Genomic DNA, 18641 nt, shown 5'->3' on the forward strand with positions numbered 1-18641 from the left:
CTCACTTGCTTTTTGTCAGAATTCCCTACTTGCAATACTGTTATTGCTCTCTTCTGCTCTTGACACAAACTTCATTTTGAAACCATCCTCATATGACCGACGTTTTTGTTTTGGTTCAAGAGTATCCATTTCTAATTAGATTAAAAAAAACCAAGACTTTGAAAAAGAACTTCATGGTAATGCCCCCACCCCCACGACCTATTAGCTGGGAGGAGGGGGGGGGGGAGGCAGGCAGTTCATGCAGGCGGGAGATGCAGAATGTAAATTAACACAGACCAGAGGGGAGAGACGGAGTGCAGCCACAGACACATCCTTACCAGTTCAGCTACCAGCGTAAGTGAATAACTATGGGTGCTTCTGCGAATTGGAGCCATCCATGTCATAGGACGGCTCTGATTGGTTAGATATGAGTAAACAAACATTCAAAGCCCTGCAGTGTCAGTGGAGCTTTGAATGAACAGCAGAGAAACAGCAATTACCTGCGAGATAATGGGCACTCATCTTGTTACGGGGGGGTGGGGTGCAGTGAGATGTTACACCTCGCTGGGGTACCACTGATCTGTGTATAAGCCGAACCCCAGTTTTTCAGCACAATGTGAGTATATACGGTACTTCTGATGACCTCCAAGTGTATAGTCATTTGCAAGCAGCTAAGTTTGGCATATATTTGGGAGAGACAACTTGGGAGAAATCCTTCTGTTTCCCACACTCAGAAAGTGCAGTAACTGAAGGTGTACCTGTTACCCCCACCCTGTCTCTAGCAAAGAAGAGTGAAAAAAATAAAATGCACAGAAAGAGTCCACAGAACCAGTGGACCAGGTCAACCCCAGACTATACAACCAAGAGACCAGAAAAACTAGATGGTGCCTAGCTCACCACAGTGATCACTCAGAGTGGAATCATAATAGGATAGGGCAGGTGAAAACTGTGGACCAACACTCAGAATAATGGAAAAGGACTTCAAAAAGTTTGTGCCTGGGGAAAATGGCAGGTCTTCCCAGACCACATGAGAACAAACTAGAAAGGGAGGATGGGAGAGCTGGAGAGAATATGAACAAACGAACAGCATCCTGGCCCACCAAGCTTCCAGGATAACATATCCACTCAGAGTAGCCAATGCACAGGTTGGCCCCACCACAAGACACAGTGTCCGTTTACCGACCCACAGTGCTAACGGGACAGCACTGGAAACAGATGGGATTTATGCCCAGTCTGACACCCCCCCTCCCCACACACACACACCAGGGCATATAATTGCAAAGGGAGTGCAACAGAGCAGCAAGGGGAGCAAAGCAACAAAGTCCCTGAAAATAGACTTCGGACTTTGGGGGGCAAGGTTTGGCACTGCATCAAACCCAATCGGAAAACATTCATAAGGGTCAGCACACAGACCTGGAGCTATTCAAAGGCGTCTCCCACCCCAATCCCCCCTTTTTTCTTTTTAATGTCTATCATTGTAAAATGGGCAGGATAAACAATCCCAAGGAGAAAACAATGTGACTGACGGTCCAGGAGGACAAAGGAAAGGGAGATGGGTGGGGAGGAACGGGAAATAAACCCAGAGACAGGGAACAACAAGAGATCTAAAATTGATGGCCAGGAGGGCATAGAGTGCCTGGTGGTGTTCCATCAAGTTCAGTGTAGCCCAGAGGAAGTCCAGAGAGCCATGTGAAGGTAGGAACATGATAGTGGGGGAAAGTAAAAGGAAATGGAGGGAAGAACTAGAAGCAAAAGACATTCATAGAGGTCTAACCATAAGCATGTACATCTGTAAGTATATAACAATAGTGATATAGGTCTGTGTACATATATTTATGTTAAGTATAAAGGTAGCAGATAGACATTGGGCCTCTGCTCAAGTCCTCTCTCAACACAAGAAAACTTTGTTCTAATAACATGGCATTCTGTGATGTTTACCTTTCCAACATGATTGCTGGAGGCAAAAATGGGTGCATAGCTCATTTGAAGAAAGCTGATGGTGTCCAGCTATTACAAGATATAGTGTCGGGGGTCTTAAAGGCTTGAAGTAAATAAATGGCTTTCTAGCAAGGAAGCAACAAAGCCCACATGGAAGTAGCACACCAACCCATGTTGATCGGGAGGTGTTGAGGGGGTCACGTATCAGCCGCCAGAAGACACAAAACAAACAACCATTTTCATGCGAACGAGGGGGGTTGGAATAGAGATCCAAAGCCCATCTGTAGATAGTTGGACATCCCCTCACAGAAGGGTCACAAGGAAGGGCTGAGTCAGCCAAGGTGCAGGATAACTAACACCAAGGAAACACACAACATACTTTTAGTTCTTTAATGCTTTTTCTCTCCCCCCCCCCCCCCATCATGACCCCAGTTCTATCTTACAAATCAGGCTAGACCACCAGAGCATATAGACCAGTATGAGCTCTCAACACACAGAATCCAGGCTAGATAAACCCCTCAGGACCAATAGAGAGTATAGGGATACCATGAGGGAAGGGGGGAAAGTGGCGGGAGAAAGGGGGAACTGATGGCAATGATCAACATACAACCAACTAATCTCCCCCCAGGGGGATGAACAACAAAAATGTGGGTGCAGGAAGACAGCAGATGGTGTAAAATATGAAAAGAAAAATAATTTCTGGGGGGTGGGGAACAGGCTGACCAAAGAGGGTTCTAGGAGCCCTCTGTGAGCACACATGATGGGACCCCAGTAGTCTCCTGAATCAGAGGGAAGCATGGGAAAAACCTGGCCTTACTCAGCCAAGAAAGGCTACCAGATGATCCGCGGCCACCTCCTTAGTAAACTTACTCTTGGAAGTGATTCGAACATTCAGGTTAGCTGTAGTGAAAATCATTTAAATTAACCCAAGTTTGGAACAGAGATAATCTTTTGTTATTTTTTAAGTCTTCTATTACAATATTAAGTAGGAAAATTAAATTTCCTACTGTAATTTTAAACATTGGTGTTAATCAGCTATTGGGATTATGTTTTATTAAACCAGTAGCCATGTACAAGGTGGTAAACACTTTATTGCAGATGGGGAAGGAATAGGTTTTAATGGTATTATTTGCAAGAATATCAGGGTGTTTGAGATCAAAGAGCAAATATACAGAGAAGACGGCATCGGCCTTCATGCACAGATCTTTCTGCTGGGAAAATAGCTTAGTGAGCATCCCATCTGGCAGTACCTATCTTTCTCATTTTGAAGCTGCTTCTCTTTTTTGTAAATATTCTTTGGCCATATAATTTTTTAGTACTGCCCAGGAAATCTAATTTCAATATGCATATCTTAGATTTCATAAACTTTTAAAAAGATATATATTTATATATATGGTACTTATTTACTAGGACTTTTTTCAAACTAGATTTATGTGCAGAGGTTAGATATACTTACATCACGCTACGATTTTGCCATTTACAATTACTGAAATGCAGAATGGAAGGCATTTAATAAAACGTGTAAAACAAAAAATAATTTTTAATTTATCAAGGGAAAAAAGCTGATACCAACAGCTCAAGTAGAAAGAAAATGTTCTGGAAATGATGATGGCAACTTATGTACAAATGTGCTTGAGACAATTTATGTATGGATTGTGATAAGAGATGTATGAACCCCCAATAAAATGATTTATTAACAATTTTAAAAGGTTTGTGGGAAAATATAATTAAAATATGATGACACAACACCCCCCCCCCCAAACAACATCAACAACAACAAATCAACCAACCTTTTTAGCTCCCTTGTAAAGAGGAGGCCTGGTGGCATAGCAGGTTACTCATTGGACTGCTAACTCCAAGGTCAGCAGTACAAATCCACCAGCCGCCCCTCGGAGAAAGTTGAGCCTTTCTACTCTTATAAAGAGTTACAGTCTCGTAAAACTACTTCTCCCCTATGCTGTAGGATCACTTTGAGCCGAAATGGACTCATTGCAGTGAGTAAATGAGTAAAAAGGACCAGGCTTACCCATCTGATAGAGGCTGATGGAACCCCTGAGACTGTGGCCCTTAGTCACCCTTCAGGTCTTGGACGAGCTCAACTTTTAACTGGGCCACCTGGACTGTGTGCACTCCTTAGAATAATTAGCCATGTGCAAGGTAAACAGGGCAATGTTTGCCCATGGAGAAAACTCAAAGAGTCCAGGAATGGAAATGGTAAACACAAGAAATTGAAAGAATGATGTTACATAGTGAGGATTGCAGTCAGTGTCAGTAAACAAAATGTGTATGAACTATTGAATGCAAACCAGTCTGCTTTATTAACCCAATCACAATGGAAGTAAATAGTAAACCCCACCCCTCATACCCCAACAAATAGTAAACAAATTAGCAAGATAAAATCTGGTGTTCAAAGTAGGTTCCTGGCTGTGACTTGAATTTGAAGAATTAATCAGTGTTGCTTTAGGGATGGCCATTCTGACCCTGCTTTATGCTTGTCAGTTGCTCTCCAGTTGTATATGGGTTAATATTTAAACTTTAAAAAAATCAACACTACATAGCCACCTCTGCTATCAACTGTGGATCTGCTACTGAGATTGAACCCTTTTAACACATTAAGTATGTGGTGTGCTTTATTGGCTCTTTGGAGCCAGATTTCTCCCAGAATCTTTTGGGAATGCTTTGTGATTGCTGCAATGAGAATCTTGCCACACAGAATACCAACTCACCAGCCAGTGTGTGCCAGGGTTGCTCCAGGCCAGAATGGTTTAGTCTCATCTATATTAGAGAAATTACCCATGCAGTAAGATACCTAGAGAAAAGAATAAAGCACCAATGTAAATTAGGTTCAAATGCCATTTGGGGACCATCTTAACCTGCCATTATGACCTGACTCAAGTGGACTGTATTTGTGCCAGAGTAGAACTGTGCTCCATTGGGTTTTCAGTGGTTGCTGTTTCAAAAAATAGATCTACTGTGCCTTTCTTCCAAGGCACTTACGGCTGGAAAATGAAATTCCAATCTAGTAACAGCTGATTATGTCATTTGCGCCACTCATGATTTCACTATCATTTAAAACATTTACATGCTATATAACACCCCTTCAGGCAGCATCTAACCATAAACACACTTATGGTCCCAACCCTGTAAAGCTTATATTAGAATATAGGTAAGTTATGGGATGGCTTGTAATTCAGTGGGTGCTACTTTGTAATGCACATCAAAGCATTATTACTCTGTTTCTGTGTTTTACTTTATCTGGAAGTGGTTTTTTTTTAATGAAGTGAGAACTTTATATCAAAGAGTAATTGTATATTAAGAAAACATTCCAGTCAAAATCAAATCCATAAGTCTGATTAGCCCATATGTCCAGTACCAGTCTATAAATTCCTCTTTAGACTCATGTATGTGCTATGCAATGACGCCAACTGCAGGAATGCAGGAAGATCATAGGCCGGTGGGTAGAAAGTCTTGTGGAAGCATTCTTTTAATGGGTTTGTGTTTTATTTTGTGTTGCTGTTGTTTCTTTTTATTAAAAGGTACACAATATATTCTATACTAAGAAAAAACCTTAGGAGCCCTTTTGACTTAGTGGTTATGTGTTGACCAAGAGGTCAGTGGCATGAAACTACCAGCTGCTTCAAGGAAGAAAGATGAGGCTGTCTACTCCCATAAAGAGCTACAGTCTCAGAAACCCACAGGGCCTGTTCTACCCTGCCCTATAGGGTCCCTGTAAATCAGAATCAACTCAATGGCAGTGAGTTTTTTGTGTAAAGACAAAAATTTGACTGCCATTAGACTTGGACTACTATTTCCAACTTAAAGACAGATTTCGTCTTGGGATTACTTGTATACAATGTGTTTGCACAATGCAAATCACATAGCATCCTGTTTGACAGGATGAGAATGAGAGATGCACGATTGTTTAGCCTTTTATAGAGATACTATTTTAGAAAATATGGAAAAGAAAAGCATTAAGAAAATAGCATTTTGGAATGATCCATACACATTTTATCTGAGTTTCAGTTTTTTAATACACCAAATGTATAGCTTTTCATTTTTAAGGGGATATCAGAGAGGTCCTAATCCCTACCCCCCATGCATCGTGTGAAGTATTCAATTATGGGATGTATGCTGATGTTTACTATTCTATTTATTTAACCAATTCTCTGCCATTAGGCCAAACTCCAAACTCATTGCCATTACAGTTAGGCATTGGATTGCTAACCACAAGGTCAGCAGTTCAAAACCACCAGCTGCTCCAAGGGAGAAAGATGAAGCTTTCTTTCCTGTAAAGAATTACAGCCATGGAAATCATGAATTGGAATCAACTCGAAAGCAATGAGTTTGTTTGGTGAGTCCTACATTGGGCAGTTAGATGATTTTCGGGAGTTCCTGGGTAGTGTGTGCTCAACTGTTCACTGAAAGAGGTGGTTGAAGCTACCTTAGAAGACACTTCCCAGAGCAGGTTCCACTATGGTGTGTCTTGGTGATCTGCATCTGAAGAGCCCCAGCCTTGAAAACCCTGTGGAGCAGTTAGTTATATTCTGCATGTGGGTTTGCCACAAATCACAACTGACTCTGTGACAGCAACAGTGAAAGTTGGTTTTGGTCTTCCAGTATTATATGTAATACTCAGATGAACATATTTGTGCTCTTTGTTTCCCTTCATTCCATGCTAAAGCCAGAAATCTGTGAGTCATCTTGAGTGTTGGTTTCCCCTCATATTCGATATTCAGAACCCAAGTTCTTTTGATTCTGCCTTCATAATGTATCAGATCATTTTACTTTTCTTTATTTCCATGATCACCCACAGTCAAGCCACTCTCCTCTGGAGTTTAGAGAGACAGTCAGCACAGTTCCCTTAGAGCAGTCATGGCACCCCTTCAAGGCTTCAGGACCTACACCTTTAGTGGCTTCCAGGCACACTTTGCTGTCCCTCCCTCTCCCATAATCCAGCAGAAGGAGCAAATGCCTTGACATACTTAGGACAAAGTAAACAAATGATCAAACAAAACCTACTATCTAGTTGACTCCAACTCTTAAAGATCCTTTTCCCAAGTCTCCCATCATTACAGAAGGAACTCTGTTAGCTCATTGAAGGGTTTGGCTGCCAGCTGAAAGGTTGGAGGCTGAAACCCACCAGTGCTCTGGGAGGAAGATGTGGCTGTCTGTGTGTATTTACAGCCTTGGAAACCCAATGAGTAGTTCTACCATTTACTCTATATGAAGACCAAAACAAAACCAAACTCATTGCCATCTAATCAATTGCAATTCATAGCAACCCTATGGTGACAGGGTAGAGCAGCGCCTGTGGGCTTCCTACACTGGAAATCTTGTGTAAGTGTAGAAAGCCTCATCTTTCTCCTTTGGAGAGTTTGGTGTGTGTGAACTGATCATCTTGGGGGCTGCCCAATTTGTAACCTATCACACCAGCAGGGCTCCTATATAAGTATGAGGGGACTTGAGGTAGTTCATAGAAAACTGTCATTAAAAGTTTTTCTGTGCACGTTAAAGCCCCCTTGTGTAGTATCACCTAGTTGGAGCCCCCTCACCGGCCTTGGAATCCGTGGGAGCAGTCTTGCGTATCTTTTCCATGCAGAGCAGCTCGTTGATTAAACTGCTGGCTTTTGGCTAGCAGCAAGGTCATTCAACATTGTGTCATCGGGGCTCTTCTGTATTATAGTTGATGTTCATAAATTATGAGATAAATGAGTCCACTGGCTCTCAAGTTCATGGACATTAGCGTTTTAATACTCAGTTGGTCTGAGGACTGTGGTTTTAGAAATGCACAGCTTTGTGTTATGATTGAACATCTGTGTTCATGAGTTTAGTCTTACTCTGAAGTATTAGTAATGTTTATTCACAAGAGCATTTCCATGCATTGTTGTGTATAATATGTATGAATTTCAAAATCTTGGGATGTGAAACATTTTTTTTTGCGATAGGAAACATTTTTAAAAAGTTGTTATTAGGTGCCATTGAGTCCATTCTGACCCATAGAAACCCTATGCATGACAGAAGGAAACTGCCTGATCCTTTGCCATCTTTACAGTTGTTCCTACGCCTGAGTCCACCACTTGTCTCTCAGTCTTGTCATACTGTGGTGGTTTGTGTGTGGCTGTGAGGCTGGAAGCTATGTCACTGGTATTTCACATGCCAGCAGGTCACTCAAAGTGAAACAGGTGCAGCAGAGCTTCCAACTAAGAACAGACAACAAAGAAGGTCTCCGCTTCTTGCTTTGGAGGGAGTAGCTGCCAGCAACCTCTTAAAGGTTAAATTACAGTTGCTCAGAATATTTTCTTGGCTTAAAACAAAGCTTTCACAATCCTATAGCAGACTTTCTGAAGTTGAGGGAGGAAAAAAGTCATTATAGATTCTTATAACATATTGTGGAGCTCTTAAATGTCTCTGGGTAGCACAAATAGTTAAGTGCTCGGCTTCTAAAAAATAGTTTGGCACTTTGAGTTTATCCAGAGGCACCTTTGAAATAAAATACCTGTTGATGTGCCTCGGGAAGGCCACAGCCTTGACAGTTGCATGGATCTCATCAATGGCAACTGATTTGGCTTTGGTTTAATAGGTCAGAGTCATGATGCTAGTCACTAGGCATACATATTAGGTGCTATCACGTTAGTCTTGACTCACAGTGACCCAGCTCACAACAGAAGGATGCATGGCCAGCACCTATGCCAACCTCACAGTTGTTAAGTTGGAACCGCCTGTGTTTGTGGTAAGCACGGTGTCAGTCAGTCCATCTCGTTGCAGGCTTCCTCTTTTTTACTTTACCAACCATGCTGTCCTTTTGAGACCCATCTCTTGATACCACGCCCAAAGTATGTGAAACAGAGTCTTGCCACACTTGCTTCTGAGGAACATCTGTCTTGTCCTCCTTCCCAAGCAGATTTGATTGTTGCCGGGCATCTCACAGTGATTTTGCCAGCACTGTATAAACACTAGAAAAACTTCTACCCACCTGGGGATTACCTTCTCTTAGAGGGGAAGAAACCATCAAAATAAATATATATTTTATATAGTGTGTGCATTTTGTGTAAGGTAGAATAACTGGTGCCCATTATATGTTTGATCAGTTTGGAATGGAAACTGAGCAAAAGCTGTTCTTTCAGCAGCAGTTTTAACACATGACCAAAATAAAATTGGAGCAGATGTGTTGGCGCTTGCTAACTTGGTTTTTGGAAGTCTTGTGTATTGCTTTATTAGGAAAACTTTCCCCTCCAACTGAGTAAAATAATGTAGGAAGGTTATGCTCCAATTTGGGATATCATGTGAAGAGGATTTAAATATTTTAATGGTTTATCAGTAGTAAGGAGCCTACCCACTCAGAAAAGCCAACCTTTTATGATGCCTTCTGTATACATGCCACGTTATGGAAATGCAAGGTCGATTTCAAGAATAAAAGTCTCATACTGACTACTGAAGGTGTATGAGCAGAAGTGAATTCCTCCAGGTCTCCTGTGTGCACACAGTGTCAGTGAGGCTGGCGGGGTCGGGATTTCACTTGAAAGTAAATAGCGGTGTGTATTGCCATGGGGGCTTCTTCTCCTGTGATTTCCTCAGGGGTTTCTGTCTCACAGCTCAATTGTCAGTAGTCTCATGGCTCTGAAGGGCACCCTTTTTTGTATGAAGGATACATAGATGTGTTTCCCCAAGACCAGTGAGCAGGGCCTCAGGGCCAGTCTTGGTGAGCCAGGCGACATGCCTTGTTACCAGTTTCCTATGTTCCAGAAGCTGTAGCAGGATTTTCTTTCATCTTTTTATAGAATGGCATGGCTGTGCTTCAAGGTAATGATAGAGCCTTTTATATCTGACTCTTTCTCCCCTGTCAAATTAATGATTTCTTTATGTTGCTCTTTAAAGTGTACTGAGATTAAAAACAAAACAGCACCTCTTTTGCATTCAGAAATACTAACCTGTGGTCAATAATGCAATGCCCTTGTGCCCTTCTAATAGCTTCATTCTTTTGCCCACCTCCTTTGCCTGTGAGCAGTTTAATAGCTTAAAGAGCAACCAGGTTTTCTTTTACTTTTTCTCTATTCTAATTCCTTTTTCAATTTCACAAGTTGAGTGAGTGAAGTGGAGAAGGCAAGTTCATGGAATCCTTTCTGTATAAAAAACCATATATCACTACGCATCCCTCTCTGCTCAGTTCTGGATGTTGTATTAAAATGTGCCTCTTACTATAATGAATTTGCTACAGTAAGATTATATCTAGTTCACTGCCTTGTGAATTAAGAGGCAGAAAGTGAAAGTAAGTGACCTCTTTTGGAGTGGGATTATTACTACTATCCTTTCCACCCCAAGTTGTTCCCATTATCTGGGACTTCATAGGGTATGGCTTTATTGGTTTGAAATGTGTGTTTTAACTGCAAATTGAATGATCGGCATTACAACTTTTATACTGTGATGTGCCGATAATCCTGGGTAAAGTGGCCTTGAAGAAGGCGCTATAAGGAGCATTTGAATTAAACACTGACCTTATACTATCTACCTGTGACATCTTGGGTATTTTCCCAGTGGCTCTGTAACATACTGTAGGCTAAAATCCTTGCAAATAGCAAATTAAATGAAGCTTCAATTTTCTAGGACTGTAGGATGTTTTTTGCATAAAAGCAATTAGATGTCCTTGGGGAACACTGACCTTGGAGTCCAGAAGAATTCTTTAGCATAGTGAGCTGGGTTTTCTCACATTTCCAAGGATCTGTAAATTCAGATGCATGGAGCTATTTGAGAAAAGGTAACTTGTGTGTACTATTTTTATACCTTCTCCCCAAACAAAATTGTTTGGGGGGGTGTGTGTGAATTTAACCACTTTGTTAAAGCTTAGGAGAATCAAGGAGCGTGATCAGACGAACTTTGTTCTCAGGGGGCAGCAAGCAAGAGTCTTTTCTTCCAGAACATTGGCAGGAGTGATTGTTCTGGAAGCTGCCTGCTCCACCTTCTTGGTTTCAGAAAGGAGTGCATACAGGCCTCCTGAGTGCTCATCAGTGGAGCTGATGGGCTGTATATTTACATGGGTTTTCTTTTTAGACTTATTGATTATTCAAGCAGTTAGATAGAAATATGGGACTTTAAAAAGTGGTCCATATACTCCATGGAAATAAAAATGATCATAAATTTATTGAGGCAATGATGTACAAATTAAAATAACTAATAGCCAAGCTGTCTAAAGTATCACATTTTAGTAAATCTATTTTGAATTCTGTTTCTTATCTGTTAATAGAAATGTTTATGTTTATGAGCCAAAACATGATTAACTAGACATAGGACCTCAGTACTAAGAAAAGGGTTACCAGCAAATATGAACCACAATGGCCTTGCTTGAGTTCAGATTTGGCACAAAGAATGAAACAATGAATTGTGTGGTGGTTTTCATTAAAGTAGAAGAGAGGGGTGTTTGGTCCTCCCCCCCCAATTCAGTTCTCTCTATTAAAACCATGTATCACTACACATCCCTCTCTGCTCAGTTCTGGACATTGTATTAAAATGTGTGTCTTTTAGCATTTTATTGTGTTTTCAGTGAACTTTTGCATAGCACATTTAGTTTCCCATTCAAGAATTTAGACACAAAGATGGTTGGTGCCCCTGTAACTTGTCAGTACCCTTCCCGTTTCCACCCCTCCTTCTCTATTTCTATCCCCCCTTGTTTCCCTACCCCTCTGCCTTCTCATCTTGGTTTTGGCAAATGTTGCTCATTTAATCTCAGATGGTCGCTTGTTCTGAGGATGGCATTTCTCTAGGTTGTCATGCTTATTTCTTAGGCCAGTTTTATTATTTGTCTAGGGTTCAAAGGACATTTTTGGGGGGATAGTTTCAGAGGTTCTAAGTCTAATTAGTCTAATAAGCTGTTTTTGTTTGTTTTAATGAATATGAATTCTGTTGTACATTTTTCCCCTTCCATTCTGACAAACCAGTGTGATGTTTCTGGTCAGAGTAGATATTAGTGGTAGCAGGCTAGAGGAGGCTGTGGTTCTCATGGACCATTCGTTCTGTGGAGCAGTTACTTCCTTAAATCTTTGGTGTCCTTCACTCTCCTTTGCTCCTGATTGGAAGAGACCAGTAGTTGTACTTTTGATGACTGCTCACTAGCCCACTAATTGTCTCCCCCGGTATTTTATGCCTGAGAAGTTTCTGTAGCGGTGCCTCATGTTCCCTATTATATGAATATATGTACAGCACTACAAAGTAGCGTCACAAAGTCCATGGAGAAATGCCAGTATTTTTAATACCATTTTGCAGGAACTTTTTGAAGCCCTCTTGTAAAACTTGTGTATATCTGAAGGGCCACAACTATATATGTGCATGTGTGTGTTTACTCCCACACACCCTCCCACTTCTATGCAAGGGAGGCTTCGGTAGCTGCTGAAAAAATGTCATTTTTGTTGCATTTTTCCATGAACTTTTTGAAGCTACTTTGTATAGTATACATATGTATCTGTGCAACCATTCAAAAATTTAGGTTGTTGCCATATTGTATAAGTTAGAGCATTTACTGTACTTGTCCTTTAGTTTTGCATATCTCTCAGTGGCTCGTTTACCCCCGTAACGTTATTTTTACTACCCCGTGCTTTTCCCTTCTTCAGAATTAACAGATGCCTGCTGTCCAGTGAGTGATGCTTCTTCCTTTCCTCTTTCATCCAAGAATGCGGCTTTCTGTGTGAGAATACAGTATTTTAATAAAAGTGGTATAATAATTTTTGCCTTTGTGCTATTGCTATTTTAGCATAATGTCCGTTAGATTCATCATTGAAGATGTCTTGTGGACTCACTATTCTTTAGGGTTGCTCTGTATTCCATTGTATATAGTACACATTTTGTGTATCCATTCTCCTGCTGATGGACATTTAGTGTACCTCCTTTTTGCTGTTATAATAGTACTTCAATGAACATGCATGTACATATGTCTATCCATGCGCTTATTTCTCTTGGAATATGGGAGTGGGATTAAATGGTAGTGCTATTTTGGGATTTATAAGGAAGCACTGCACTATTTTCCATACTGGTACCTTTTAGTTTTGATATGCATCTCTTCAATGGCATCTCACCATGTGTTTAGTAGCTAGCCAAATGTTTTCTTAAGGTGAGCCATTTTTCTCCTGTGGGAAATAGAGACTGTTTTAAAAGTAAAATCTTACAAGAATTCCTTAATATGGACCTTTATGTGTGAGAGAGAGTAAATATGATTAAATGGATATGGTTCTCAACACTTTAATAATAAAGATAATGGTAGCTTTCATGTTTTCATTCCTCCGACATAAAGACAAGGCCATCAAGTTGTGATCCAAATAGCTCTGATCTGTCTGGCAAGGAAACATGTGGCTTTCAACCTATGTAGTGATAATAAATATGTAAGATGTGTTACTCCTACTAAGGTAACCCACATTCTTCCCTAGAAAGCTACCAGCTAGAATGTAACCCAGCTTCCCTCATCTTTTCTCTTGTGGGATTGGGAATGGTGGTTAGCTTCTTTTGAATGTTTTTAAACTATGTATTTTCCTGAATTTTATATATGACTTCAATTAGGATTTTTTTATTTAGGATAAGTTTGAAAAAGTTGAGTTACTGTTTTCAATGTTATTTTTGTTTGTTTTGGAGAGTTTAGATTTGCTTTATCAACCATTTTTAAAGAAGAGAATCATGTGGTAGTTTGACTCAAGACCACATAACAAGTACATTTCGGCTCAGTGACCTTTTATTTAGTGCATGGTATCACTAACTTAGACTTTAAAGCACCGCCAAACCCCCCCCCCCCAGCTCTGTTCTTCCTGCTTGTAGCAAGTCATGAGAGGAGTAATTAATAGATTACCAAGAGCAAAGACATCTTTCCTTGTCATCCTACAAGCATTTCAGGCTAAGTAACAGTTGAGCAATTCAGCCACATATGAAACCAAGAATAATTGCTGAGGACAATGGGAAGTGACCTGTTTGACTTAAAGCAAATTTGTACTTTATTTTAATCATCGATCCACATAAAATGATTGATATGAGGAAAAATGATGAAAAAGTTTCCCCCTGCCCCCCAGCACAGAATTTTAAAAAATAAGTTTCATTGTACTTGGGATACACCAAAAAATATTTTTTTTTCAAAGCTGTGCCTTTAAATTTATTTACAAGACAACCATATCACCTTCAAAGTATTCTCCATTACACTTAATACATTTGTCAAATCTGTGATTCCACTCTTGGAAATATTTTCAAACTCATCTGTTTGGATGACTGACAGCATCTCCCTCATTTTACCTCTTCTACATCATCAAATTGCTCTCCTTTCATGTCTCTCTTCATTCATGGAAACAAAAGGAAGTTGCATGGAGCGAGGTCAGGTGAATAAGGTGTGTAGGGCAAGAGACGCATGCTGGGTTTTTTTGTTAAAAGTGGCGCACTGAGTTTTGTGCATGAGCAGATGCATTGTCATCGTGGCAAAACCAGTCCCTCTTAGGCCACAAATCAGGTCTTTTTTGTTTCACAGTGTTACATAATCTTTTCAGAACCTCTAAATAGAAAACTTGATTAATAGTCTGACCTGGTGGAACTAACTACAAATGCACTATCCCCCTCACATTAAAAAAAAGCAACAAGTGTGCATTGTCTTGATCTGTAATTTCACTTGAGGTTTTTGGGGTGAGATCGTATTTTCTACTGACTTGATGTTTGCATTTGGTGTTGTCAAGAGTAACATCATGTCTCATCACTAGTAATGACCATGGGGAAAAGTCTGGGTTGCTTTGGAGCTGTTCTTTCAAAGCACTGCAGGTTTCCACCCGATCCTCTTTTTCCTGGTCAGTCAGAACCCAAGAAACAAATTTCACAGTGACCCTTCTCATTCCCAAATCTTCTGTGGAAATTCGCTGAACCAAACTTCAAGATAGTCCAGGTAACTTCCCCATCTCTTCAATGGTCTGTCATCAGTCTTCAAGCACAAGTGCTTTTTGTCCATTGGGGAAGTTGACAGATGTCCAGAACGAGGTTTGTCATCAGTTGACATTCACCTTTTTTGAAACAAGAAAACCACTTGTACACTTGAGTTTTTCCATAGTGCTGTCCTTGTAAGCCATTGTGAACAGGAAACAAAATTTCACAGCCACATGCTGTTCTCTTAAATCAAAAACTACTTTGAACAAAAATTCACCGTGACCAGAGTGATCCTTCCCACGTGGTACCACTGGGCGCACAAACTCAGAGTGAGTTGCTCAATGCTTGCCTAGCGGGAAAGATGGATACTACTACGAAAGCTCCACTGAGTGGAGCCTTTCCCTGTTTGGGGTGGGTTTTTTTGGCACCCCCCCTCATTTAAGCAGAGAATTCAGTGTGGAGTAAAGGTAGACATTTCCTAAGTGATTAAACAATTGTCTCTTCTTACACATTACAGATGTCATATTTGTTGATGTGATGACAACCTTTTCCCCAATAGCTCAGATTGGTTCTGGACTGTTATTCCTGCCCCGCCCCACCCTTCCAGGACTCCTGATTCCCTTGAAATCTACTCTTCTACAAGGTGCACACTCTCCTGCAATAGGCAAGACAGTGCAGAAAAGACTTCAGGAAGCCGCTCTCAGACCAGCAGGAAGCTGACATTGGAGTGACTACAAAGTCATCATAACTTGTTTTCCAAACAAATCTTGAGAGAATGCTCATCCTTCTACAAAGGCTCAGCTGTCTGAGGTTTTATGTGGAGGTTTCCTTTCTAAATCTCTTCACAGTTCTTTCAGTCTCCTTTAACTGCTCTCCCACATTTCTGGAGCCTCAAGTTTTCTGCTGAAGCAGGCAGTTAGGAAGAGCCCATCTCCTCCTCCTCACACTCATCGTAGTGGAAAGTGGCACTAACATATGAGGTTAACCTCGAAGAGATGTTACATTTGCACATTTGTCACTGTTAGCGAGTAGCCCTGTCCCTGGGGGGCGAATTGAAGCACATTCATCCGGAGAAGACTGGTAGAGACAGGCCGCTTCCTCCTCCTGGCCAGACAGGGCGCCTCCCGGAGTGGACAGCCAGTAGGGCATTACTGATTAGCGGTACATTAGGGAACGTTTTTTAAAGTAGTGTTTCAAGATAAAGAACAAATTTTCCATCACTACCGTTTTGTTAGGATCTGCACTAGAAAATAGGGAAAAGGTGGTTGAAAGCAACAGGCCGTGTCAGCCACACCCACCTCCCTTGGGTCTGCGCTGGCAGTAGTACTTTTTAATCTTTTGCTTCCTAACTTAAATGTTTTCCCTGAGTTTTAAGAACTGTAAAATTGTGAGAATATGAATTGAAATAAAATGACCGGGAGGGTGGTGTCAGGCAGAAAGAAAGAGTGCCTGATTTGGGGGAGCCTAGCGTTTTGTGAACAACGAAAGTGGGTGGGTGCTGTGTATTAGTGCACGCACCTCCCAGGGAGTTGTGTGTGATGTGTGAGCTGCATATTCAGTGATCAACAAAAAACTTTGTGTTTGTTTTTCTATGAAGCAGTAGAAATTGTTGAGCACTTCTAATTTAAGCTTTCTTCCTCTCAATGTCACATTGTAAAGTGTACATTTTTGGTGGTAATGATTTTAGAAAACATCTTCTGTTTTGTAAAATTTTGTTTAGGTCATATTTCACACTGAAGGTTGAACAAATAGAAAAATCTACATGTGGTCAGCTGCTCCAGGCCAGGTGACACTAGAAGGTGAGCTTCCTTGTAAGCTCCAGGGAGCACACATGTGACGTTGTGTGATTTTTGAAGCCCCATAAACATCAAAGATCTGACTTAATTTTCAGCTTCCTTTTATTTTTGTTAAAATTGCATCTTGCTTCTGTTGTTTCTCCCTGTGATTAAGCATTGCAGAATTCTGATACTTAGCAGTCTTACAGAAAGCTGATATCCCCTAACTCTAACACTGCAACTAACAGCCCTAATGGTGTGTAATTTTTCTTGTGGGTTTATGTGCTTAAGTTGGGTGGAGGTGAAAATCAAAGGTTACTGCCATTGCCCTTGTTTATTCTGGCATTTAAATTCCCGGAAAGTGCCTTTGATATTCAACTGCCTACGCCTCTATCACTGGTAACTCAATTTTCAGCTGGAGGAAAGCTGTGTCTCAGCACTGTGGATTCAGTTGGGCCCCGGGACTGCTAATGGAATTGGCAAGTCTATTCATTTAGAAACAGGGATAAGTGATCATGGCTGCTGCATTTTCTACAGAGCAGCCTTCTTACCACAGCCAGGGCTTCAGCAGGGGAAGTATGTCACAACTTAGATGGTTTCTGCCTCTGGTTATATGTGAGCTGTGTTGTGAGAAAGTTGGATGGGAAGGTAGAGAGTTTACTTCAAATTCAGCAGCACCATTCAGGAAAGAGCCCAGCTGTCAAATGGTTTTGAGAGCCCAGTTGAAGGACAGTTTTGTACTTCACTGTGGGACATTATCCATGTTTACCTTTTCCTTCTTGATGAGGATGGTTTATATTCTGTTTTGACATTGTCTTAATGCTATTTTTTTATTTGGGAAATAGCCTTTGTTGAAATAAAACTCACCTTGGCTTATAGCAACCATCCATTCACCTGTCAAATGAGAATAGCAACTTAGAATTCTGATATCCTTCCTTTGAGAACAGCTGCAAAATGCATTTCTGTTTGTAGTTACCCACAATTCTGCCTTGGTGCCCTTGATTCCTCAGCTTTTCGCACATCGTTGCCCACACCAGAACTTCTCTCTAGACTGTTCCAGGCAGGTTACTCCAGTTCAGGCCTGGGATCTTTCAGGCGTCTACCATCAGCCCTCAGTGTGATCTGGGCTACAAGAGTCTGTGCCATTTGCCAAGCACAGAGGTGGAAAGTGTGCCCTCGGGCACTGGCGAGGAAGCACCACTGGAGGGCCTGTCATCTGTTCCGGAATGGACCATGGGGTTGAGTCTGATCCCCTTAGCAGTCAAAAGAGAGCGATTTTCAAAGATCTTCTCATGTTGTTCCTTTTGTAGGTTGCCAACTTGGCCTGCTCCATCTCAAACAATGAAGAAGGCGTGAAGCTTGTTCGCATGTCTGCAAGCCAGTTAGAAGCCCTCTGTCCTCAGGTAAAGTACAAACAGCAGTGTTTGAAATAACACCAATTTAGACTGTCTTGGGGGTGGACATAGTTTTATCTTGTTTGTTGGATTTCAGCCAGAAGTGTTGGTGGCACAGCACTGACCTGGAGTCTGTAACTTGTAAAATTCTTCACTTTAAGTGGCATTTCCTCAGGGCATCACATATGAATACCTACTGGCCCTTCATTATATATGCACAGTGCCCTCCATTGCTCGGAAATGGAGGGTGAATATTATATATTCTCTATACCTCTGTAAGGGAAGGCTGTTTGCAAGAATCTGGCAGCCCTGAACCCAAGAAACCACCCCACCTAAACCGAAACTCCACTTTGTGTGTGAAACTCTATTGGAGGGAACCAGATTCAAGAGCCAGACCTCTTACTCTAAGTAGTTGTGTTAGGCAAAGTTGACTAGAGAAACAAATTCAGTGACACTCATGCATGCATAAGAAGTAGTCACAGATCAAAAAACGTCCCCTCCCAATCCAGCTTAAGCCATGAGTCCGATACTAATCCATAAGTCCCTCTTCAGACTCAGGCTTTCACATGCAGTGATGCAGGAAGATCACAGGCCCTTGGTTTAGAAGTCATGCAGAGCCAGGGTCGGTAGAAACATCGCAGGGCTCCAGCAGCTCTCTGGTCAGCAAGCAGGAAGGTCAAGGCAGAGA

The 18641-nt window shown here is 41.3% G+C and overlaps 1 protein-coding gene across 2 annotated transcripts in view; it reads left to right on the forward strand.

Moving 5' to 3' along the window:
* The window catches only part of CTNNA1 (catenin alpha 1), a 214638-nt gene that overhangs the window by 160167 nt on the left and 35830 nt on the right, over positions 1-18641 (forward strand). For both annotated transcript variants that reach the window (XM_075541626.1, XM_075541627.1), the window contains exon 10: positions 17870-17962. In XM_075541626.1, coding sequence (XP_075397741.1) covers positions 17870-17962 — 93 coding nt within the window. The remainder of the gene's footprint in view (positions 1-17869; positions 17963-18641) is intronic.

The sequence above is a fragment of the Tenrec ecaudatus genome, chromosome 2 (genome assembly GCF_050624435.1).
Source record: "Tenrec ecaudatus isolate mTenEca1 chromosome 2, mTenEca1.hap1, whole genome shotgun sequence".
Taxonomy (NCBI): domain Eukaryota; kingdom Metazoa; phylum Chordata; class Mammalia; order Afrosoricida; family Tenrecidae; genus Tenrec; species Tenrec ecaudatus.